Source organism: Poecilia formosa, unplaced genomic scaffold, assembly GCF_000485575.1.
Source record: "Poecilia formosa unplaced genomic scaffold, Poecilia_formosa-5.1.2 Scaffold399, whole genome shotgun sequence".
Lineage (NCBI taxonomy): Eukaryota > Metazoa > Chordata > Actinopteri > Cyprinodontiformes > Poeciliidae > Poecilia > Poecilia formosa.
In genome coordinates, this window is record NW_006800338.1 from 3,236 (window position 1) to 12,993 (window position 9,758).

Below are 9,758 nucleotides of genomic sequence, written 5' to 3' on the forward strand. Positions count from 1 at the left end.
TTTGTTTCCATCTAACAGAATAATTTTTGTTTGTTTTTAGTAAAGTTGCCATGAAACCTGATTATTGATAACTGCAGAAACCCGACTCACCCAGTCATTTTCATAAGACGCTTCTTTTGACCTCTGACCTCTACTATGACTGCAATATTCATAAAGGTTGAATAAAACCTGAAACTAATAAAATAAATCGATGCAGTTGGTTCACCTTCACAGGAAGCAGCGGAGGAAATAATAGACAACAGCATTCTTAATTTCTTCACATCGTGTCATTGATGCATCTTCTTCGCGCCTCGTCGATGATCATGAATCGCTGGAAATCAGATCCTCAGGTGGAAACTTTCTGAAACTCTGCTGACGCTTGTGCAGGTTGAGGCGTCTGGATCCTCAGACTCGGTTTATTAAAACTTTCAGCAGATTTAAGTTTCTGAAGCGACCCGTGTTTTCAGTCTGCAGACACCACGGCTCTCAGCCACACCGTCACCGGACTCAAACCCAACACCATGTACGAGTTTGCCGTCATGGTAACCAAAGGTCGGAGGTCCAGCACCTGGAGCATGACGGCCCACGCCACGACGTATGAAGCAGGTACGACTCGGGCGAAGCTCGCATCTCCAGTTATCATCCAGGAGCTGGTATATTTTAATTCTTTTGTTGAAAAAGTTCACATTAAAGAAACTTATTTCTTATTTTGTTGCTATTTTGTCACATTTAAATGTTACACATTATCAAAACAAACAGAACCTAAGTAAACCCAAAAGGTAGCTTTAAAATGATGCTTTCATTATTCAGGGAATAAATCCATCCAAGAGAAGTGATTATGATCTAAACTTCCAAACCTTTGACCAACCTGTTCCCCTCCTGGCCTGTGGGGGCGCTGCACCAAGAACCACTGAAAGAAACACTCAACACAACTACAACTTCCTTCTTCACCAAATGGAAACTAAAATGGAGGCATCAGATTTTAGCAGTTGGAGGTTTTCTCTTTAGTCTTTGGCTAAAAACCAGGAGCCATTTCTCCTGCTAGCGCTCGGCTAGCATGTTAGCTTTGGTTGTATTTACCCAGAATGCCCTGCGCTGTAGTCCACCTCCTGCTTTTGGAGCGGTCTCTGGTCTGCTTGGTGTTCACATATGTTCACCAGATTTCACTTTGACCGAACCCAGGCTGAGGTCTGGAGAACCAGAGTCTGGTTTTCAGAGATCGATCCGCGTTCACACCAGAGCCGAACTTTCTAGACAAATGGACCAGATTGGACTAAAGCGGACTGAACAGAACTGGAGGGAAAGCAACCAAAGCCTCCTGTGAGACCTTAGCCCCGCCCCCAGAATGTATTTCCACCAAAGTGGGCGGAGTTATTACACACAGGGGGCGTGGCCACGAGCAGAGGGCCTGAGGTCAGGATGAATGAAGCTCTGCTGACGAATTTTCAAACAAAAGTGAGGGCTGAGAAATCTAACACCTTTTTCTGTTATTGAATAATTTTATTGACGACATGTGAACTGCTAATCGCTCAGTGAGACCCATTCGGGTCACAATGAAAAGAAATCACGCACAAATCTGAGAAACGCCATCGAAAATTCACCTGCAGTAACCTCCCTTTGACCCAAAGAGGGCAGCACTGAGTCAGTTTTAGGTTAAATATTGTGGATTTAAATACATTCACAGAAACACGGATAAAACCATTAAGGACAGATTTAGACAGTTTATTTACAAAAACGAAGTTGATTTGTGGTTTAGTTGGCATCAGGTCGCTCCACAGATTATTTTCCCAGAGGTTTTGGGATGATGAAGACATTTTGGTTCTGTTAGTCTTTGTAAACTCTCAGTGAGTTGAAGATCTTGAATCAGACAGAAGCTTTATGTTTTGTTTTTTGGTAACTTTTAGCCTACTTCATGTCAGACAGTTCTGTTTAAGTGATGTTTTGAGGGTTTGTCTGATATTAATGTTTGTTTGATGATCTGAAACAAGTGCAAGCTGAAAAAAATTAACTTTTTTCATCTCCTAGCATTAAACGGAATGAAGAGATGAATCTTTCATGTGCAGCCTGCAGGAATCCTGCTTTGAAGCTGCTTTCTTTTCCCTGTTTTCTGTTCAGAGGTAAATTATGATCTGCAGCAGCTTTCAGGAAAACAGGTGCAACAAAAACAATGAGTTGCAGAATTTTCTTCCTGAACAGCAATTATTTTTAACAAGGAGTTTAACAATGGACTGAAAACACGTTCTGGTTCAGTGAAGAATCATCGTAACTTCCCTCGCTCTCCCCGGCAACAACACGACGACTGTCTGCAACAACGGCCGGCCGGAATCAAAATGTCACGCTTCCACCTTTCAGGATGTATACAATCGTGTTTGCTGGATTTGTCACCCAATTAAGCGTGAACGGCATTAGCCCAGCGGCTCCCCGAGGCCCGCTGGAATACATTGACATTCAGAGTCAGCAGATGGAGCGAGTCCACTCAGTCTGTCGCTGATCGGCCGACTCAGGAGGCTTTAAACAGACAATCTCTCACAACAAAACAGCAGAGTTTCACAGCAACAGAGGAGAGGGAGTGTGCCTTTATCACAGCTTGAAGCTCCGCTGCTTCCCTGGTAAAAATTGACAACAGACACCTGTTGAGAGATAAGAGCTTCAGAAAAGGGTCTGTAGGTCAAGCAGCAACAGAAAAGAGTCGTTTTCAGAAAAACATCTGAAGGATGAATTACAGGAGATTCATACCTGATGCTGTTTAGCTTTAATATCTAAAAGCGTTTTGCCTTGTAATGCTGCTAGCACAAGAGGACAAAAACGTAACAAAGTGTTTTTATTCAACTCTTGAGGATTGAAAGCTGTTTCTAAACTCTGTCCTCCAAAATTACACAAAATATGACTTTTAACTCCAATAGCTAAAATATGAAGAATAAAGATAATTCATTTTAATTATTAAAACTCTAAGTTTTTCCAAATTTATTCTGATCAAGCATTCTTTTAGCCTCCTAGTTAGCATAGTTGGCATCAACTATACTTTGATAGCTAGCCAGCTAATCGTTTTAGCCTTATATTCATATATAGTTAACATAGATAACATCAATTTCACTTTGCTAGCTAGCTAGCTTTTATCACCACATAACTAGTTAACATTGACATAATCTACACTTAGCTAACTTGCTAGCTAGCGAGATGATCTGTTTAGCTCCAGATAAGTAGTTATCATAGATAACATTAAGTGCACTTACTTTGCTGGTTAGCTAACTAGCTTATCCTTTTAGCCCCACATAGCTAGTTAAGGTAGATAACATCTGTTAGCATGGACGGATCGATGATGCTAGTAAAGGATATTCAGGTAACCAGACAGACTGAAATCGTACAAAACTTCTGCTGAGTTAATCTGCATGGACTGGATTCATGTTTACACTGTAAAAATAGTTTTGTACGCTACAGATTTGTTTTGAATTATAACTTATTTTATTTTAGAATTATCCTTTATTTTCCCCTCAGTAATAAAAATTGCATCAAAAATAAACAAATGGAAGAAAAGCAGTTATAGTTCAATAAAATAATTTCAGGTTCATTTTAATATTTCTACTGTTTTCTTGTTTACTTTTTCCAAACAGGAAAATTATATTTTAAATGAAGTTTAATTTCTTTAATTATTAGCTTAATTATGTGAGTAAAATTTAATCATATTGTAATTAATAATATTTACTCAGAAAATGTTGCCACAGTGTCAGAAATGATATCAAGTTTGAAATGTTGTTACTGCAGCAGAAGCAGGAGGTTCAGTTAAATTTAAATCCGTTTAAGTCGACATTTATTACAGTCCTTCCAGTTCACTGCAGCCCATCATGTGCAGTTATTACACTCAAATATATACGTTTCAAAGGAAACCGTTTCAAATGTTCAGGCCCTCGGTTTAAAGCTTTTACTTTGCAGAGTCCCTGCAGTGAGCTGCTGTAAAGCTCTTTATTCCTCGTATTACTCTGATAAAAGCTTCGTTCTTTTCATCAGTAACCTGAAGATGAAACTGAAGCCATTAGAGCGTCTGGATTCCTGCTAAAAGCTTCACTTTAACTCCTGGAAGCGCGGTGTGGGTGTTCGACATTCCCATGGTGTTTATCCTCTTACCCGTGTGTTGATTAATTCATAACGTCGTTATTATCACTATTTGCATTATTAGGGATGATTTGTCAGGTCAGCTGTTAGCGCTGATTACAAGCTGTTAATCATTTCTGATCCGAGTCCTGGAAGCAGCGCTTTCCCCGGCTGTGTTTAGGAGAAGTACAGGTTGTCAGCATCACTCATGGACTCAGCTGGAAGTTGTAATTTCCTCCAGCTCTGAGTGTCAGATTTAACAAGCGGTTTCATTAGACATCGCCGCGATGCGAGCTTTGAGCTGCGTCCTGCCGGGAAACTTCAAAAAAACCAAGCGGTGCTTTTTGTCGCTGAAAGAAATTCATAAAGAAGGCACTTAGGAAAGGTCCGATAGACCCTGCCATCTGGTTTCCATGGAGACGAGGAGGTCAAAAGGAGGTGGAGAGGGAGTGCTTGACATTTTCACTGCAGGAGCAGCCCGACTGGGAAGTTAATGAAAGCTTCACAATCATTAAAACGCTGCAAATTACTGGAATAAAAAGCTACCTGGACGCCACACGTCACCTGAACTGGACCTCACAGCGGGCCGGGGTCACTCAGAGAGCCGTTTTCACCTGAACGCCTCAGCTCTGCTCAGCTGCCCCTCAGTTTAACCCAGAAACAACCAGAATTAGCAAAAAGGCAAAGATCACAATTAAAAGTAATAAAGTTTAAGGTAGTTTGGATCCCATGCAGGATTTTTGCTCTTGATATCTTTTAGCTTTCAGACGGTTCTGACTTGTAAAGAGGTTTTATTTTTACCTGGAGCATCTTAATGGATGCAGAGAGAGAAGGAGGAAGTTCATCTTATCCCCGACTCCAACGTCTCCAACCAAACAGCCAGATGGGGACCTAAAGAGGAGCAGCAAAAGCAAAGGAGGGGGATTAGCAGCGCTAGCTAGCAACTGATCGTTTCATCCAGGACGTGTTCCTGTGGAATGTCATCATGGATTTAGCTGTTAGCATGAGACTGTCATGCTAACATCCATAACAACTGTTGGATGATATGAATTACGACAATATTTAGTTTCTCTGAGGGATTTTTTTATTATTATTTGTATTAAATTAAACTTGATAATTACTAATTAAACCAAATTGTATAATTATTCCTCACAGCATGTTGGCGTTTAAACATTAAGAAGAAATGCTCTAATAAAAGTTGAGGTCGACTTCCTCCTATTAGCTTAAAGCTGCATTTAATATGAAGTCATGAAGAAGGAGAAGAAGAAGAAGAAGAAGAAGAATCTGCTGAGCAGAGTTAGAACCAGAGACTCAGAAAGGCTGAGTCACTGGTTGCTATGGTGATTCCCTCCTTGGAACAGTAAAGGAGGGAGTTACTATAGCAACCAGTGACTCAGCATTTTCTGACGTTCTGGTTCTTACACAAATATTTTTGGGCTTAACACTGAAAACCTCAATCTGTTTGTAAATGGTACCAGAAAAAATTCTGGAACCAGAACCTGGAACCAGAACCTGGAACCAGAACCTGGTCGCACTTTTTAATATTTATGTCCTCAGTGGTTTATGACATGTATCTATGTATCTCACATAGAAGAAAATATCAGTTCAGTTTCCCTTTACGTCCTACAGGGTGAAAAAGACAAACAGCCACATGAGAACTGAAGACCCGAATGTGGAGATGAAATTATAGTTCTGAAACTCAAAGTACATCATTCACAGCGTCAAAAACCCGAGTGCTTTTGACATTAACACACTGTGAGCTCAGCAGAAAAGTCATTAGACTTAAACTGTGTTTGTGTAAAAAGTAACAGACGTCAAAATGATATTTGAGTCCAACTTTCTGTGACCCGTTTAAACTTTGATTGTTTCTGTTGTGGAGGACGAGACGCAACGGCCAGGAGACCAAACTGGACTGGATTCAGCTTCGACAAAATCCTGTTAGACAGGAAACATGAACATTTAGCTTAACGTTTATTTAGTGGCTCATGGGAAATGACATGTAGCTGGGTTAGCTAACAGGCTAGGTGATCCCTGAGCCTCCAGTTGATATGACACAGAAAGTTTTTGTCCATTATTAGACCCAAATGGAGGAGAAACAGAAGAAATGAAGGATAATCTATGAAGTACGACCAGCAGCATCTTCTGCTAAGATAAAGTGGGACAATGTTTATGTCTGCTAGACAAAGAGACACAGATATGAAAATCTGGTCAGATATAGATATTAATATTGCTGATATGGATGCTAACTGATATTTATTGATGTCATTCATCTTGAATAGATATTTCTCTACATTTTGACACCATGTAAAAGTTACTGTGCTGCTTCGCTGCTAAAACAACAAGATGGACATAAACATCGGTTGATATCAGCCCAGTTTTGCTTTTTGGACTGATTGATGTGTTAAAAAATAACTAACTGCCTGATACAGATGTTGATAATATTTTGTTCATCCCTAAAAGTGAATGGTTGAAGAACATTGTGAGAAAAGGAAACCTGTATGAAGAGCAGAGCCCTGAGGAACTCCTCACACCTGGAAAAGATCGTTTCCACATTTTGCTGACCGATCTCCATGTCTGATTGGCAGCTCCAAGCTCCGCCCCCAAAGATCTGACGGTCATCAGTCGGGAAGGACGCCCGCGTGCCGTCCTCATCAGCTGGCAGCCGCCGATGGAGGCTAACGGACGGATCACAGGTCCAACAGCCGCTCACACACATCAGAGCACACACACCTCTTCCTTATTTCTGCCTCTGTTGGTAAATACTGGGAGACAACGCTCTAAGAGCAACGACGTGAATAGTTTGCGTCTCCTCATTGTTCCTGCTTCAGAGCAGTCCTGTTTGTTTTTAACGAGCTGTTCTGCTCCCGGCGCGTCCCGCAGGACGAATCAAACGACCCGGCGGGCCGCGCAGAACATCCAGTACAGCAGACGCACCCAGCGCCTCCACACAGTAAACTTTCTCTACGTCTGCTTCCAAACAGCTTATTAAATCTGCTAACGTCTGGCAGGCTACATCCTGTACTACACCCTGGATAAGAACATGCCCATCGACGACTGGGTGATGGAGGCCATCAGCGGCGACCGGCTGACCCACCAGGTCGTGGACCTGAACCTCGACACCGTATACTACTTCAGGATTCAGGCCAAAAACGCCAAAGGAGTGGGACCTCTGTCGGAGCCGGTGCAGTTCAGGACGGCTAAAGGTGGGTCAGGTTTTATCAGAGGCTGCAGTCGAGGTTTGATTCTTCTGTTTCTGATTCGTTTGTTTCTGCTGCTGTTCCAGTGGAGCTTCCAGACAAGATGGCCAACGACCAAGGTACGCTCCATCCCCCCTGCAGACTTAAAATGTCTTAAATCTATTTAAAAATAAGTTATTCAAGATACATATTCTGTGTATTTGTTTTCTTGCTAACTAGCTAGCTAGTTTTTTTGAGTTTCTTGCCTGATGGCTGGATGAAGTTTTTACATTTCTGTGGAAATATAAATATTAAAGTTCATTCAAATGGTCTTAAATTCATGCATCTAAAATCAAGGTCTTAAAAAGTCTTAAATTGATTTTAAAAAGTAAGTTAACTTTTAATGTCAATCCCAGATTTTATGTTGCATCAGAGCAAACTTGGTTTCTTATTTCTGGTCAGAATCACTGAAGTTATTGCTGCTTATAAAGTCCAGGAAACTTAGAAAGAGACTTCTGATGGAAATCATTTTAGTCATTTAGTCATTTCTCTAAAACAAGAGAAGTTTGGTCTGATTTAACTTCAGGGAGCCAGAAACAGTGTGTGTGTGTGTGTGTGTGTGTGTGTGTGTCTTTTTATTTAGTGTATTAATGTGATTGTATGGAGAGATGACTAAACACCAGACTAAACGACATTAAAGGGACAGTTTTTACATTCCTCCGTTTGGAGTAACGCTGCAGCAGCATCACAGGAAACCATTCACACAAAAATAAAAACACTGAAGGGAGGAGAGAGCAGCTCCTCTAATTTATCCAAACAACATTGTTTCTGTGAATCGAAGCAAAAAACCACTCGCTAATTAAGCAACACAATAATTTATCCTTTCAGAGGCAAATAAAAAGCAGAGAAGAAGAGGTAATGGCAGTGAGCTGCTTTTGAAACCATCCTGAAGTTTATCTGTTGAACTCAGATGTAATTAAGGTTCCCTTCACTGAGTTCATTCATCAACAAACACACAGCTTGGTGCTAATGAGCGCTCAGAAACGTGTCTGGTCTGACATGAAGGCTGGGAATAAAAACGTTGTGAATCTAAACTGTAATGAGTTTCAGTGTGAAGCAGAATCTCCGTCTGCTGCTGGCTGGACCGAAACCAGAGCGTCATCAGCAGAGCTGCAGAGGAACCTTCTGGTTGTTTTAGCAGCATTTAGCGCTTCGCTGCCGACTTTGATGTTAAATCTGAAGATGGTTGGTGTGCAGGGAGAACGGCTCAGCCGCTACCTGGACCAAATCAGCCAGGCTGAAACGATCAGGCTACGAATGTACGATATATCGGATTGAGCATCGGAATCAGACGATGTCTAACGTATCGGTATCGGACCGATAAGTAAACCTGGGATGACATAAACAGACGAAGTTTGTTTCCATCTTGAGGTGAAATATTCAGTTTTACCGTTTTTCTTTTCTTTATTAGTGATTTTATGATCTTCATCGTTGGGTTTAGTTTCTGTTCTCTCACCTTTAGTTCATCTGCCAACATTTATAAATCCAGCACATTTTAAAACACCTGAAGGCTAAAAGTTCAGAAGCCCTGCCTTCCTGTTACTTGCTGAAAGTGTTGCTCTCTCTCTCTCTATCTCGCAGCCTGAACCACAGAAAAGACATTTTCTCTTCCAGTTTCCTCTGACTTCATTTGAAATACTTTACTGAAACCAAAAGTAAAGATTTGCTCCAGAAACGCAAAAGATTCCAGAACATTTTTTGTTTATTGTTAAAAAATTACAATCATGTTAAATTTACTTGCAGAAAAATCCCTTTTAATTCCTACAGTAAAATATTGATTAAATAATAAACCACACAGATGTAAATCAGGACATTTTAAATCTGTTTAGGTTTTAAATTGATTTCAGGTCGTCCTATATTCTGCTTTTTTCACAGATTTTATTTCTCTGAATTCCACAAATTACAATATAAAATGTTAATTTCACTCAGAACGTCTCTTTATTCATGACGAGTTAAAGAGTTCAGAGGAAAAACATCCCAGATTTACCAGAAACAATTTAATAATTTAATGGGTTTTTCTTTAGATGAGCCTTAAAACCCACCATACAGGTGCAACATATGATTTTTTAATAGAAATGTGTTTATTAATGCAGAAAAAGCCTTCAGACATTTCATCAGTCTTACATGGCAGAAGAATGTTTTATTGTTAAATATTTATTTGATTCTTTCATCCCTCAGCAACACTTTGACCTGCATGAGGCGTTTCCTGGTTCAGCTCAAAGGTTCTGGTTCTGGTTCTGGTCCATTTCAGCCTCATTTAAAGAAAACGCTTCAACATCTGAGACATTTCTGAGCTGAAAGTGAAACCAGCGTGAGAATGATGGTTTTAAAGAGCGCCGCCACTTTAGATAGCTGCAGGTAGCAGCGGCGCAAACGTTCATGTGAAATCAGTCGTTCATGTGAAAGGCAGACAGGACGTCAAGCAGGAAAGATGCCGGAGCTTCAGGCTCTGAA

At 40.7% G+C, this 9,758-nt stretch overlaps 1 protein-coding gene across 1 annotated transcript in view; it reads left to right on the forward strand.

The window, feature by feature from the left end:
* The window catches only part of LOC103154765 (netrin receptor DCC-like), a gene marked incomplete at its 5' end in the record, with an annotated part of 41,051 nt that overhangs the window by 2,264 nt on the left and 29,029 nt on the right, over positions 1–9,758 (forward strand). The window contains 4 exons of the mRNA XM_007576168.2: positions 447–585; positions 6,654–6,761; positions 7,077–7,271; positions 7,352–7,388. Of these exons, the coding sequence (XP_007576230.2) occupies positions 447–585; positions 6,654–6,761; positions 7,077–7,271; positions 7,352–7,388 (479 nt within the window). The remainder of the gene's footprint in view (positions 1–446; positions 586–6,653; positions 6,762–7,076; positions 7,272–7,351; positions 7,389–9,758) is intronic.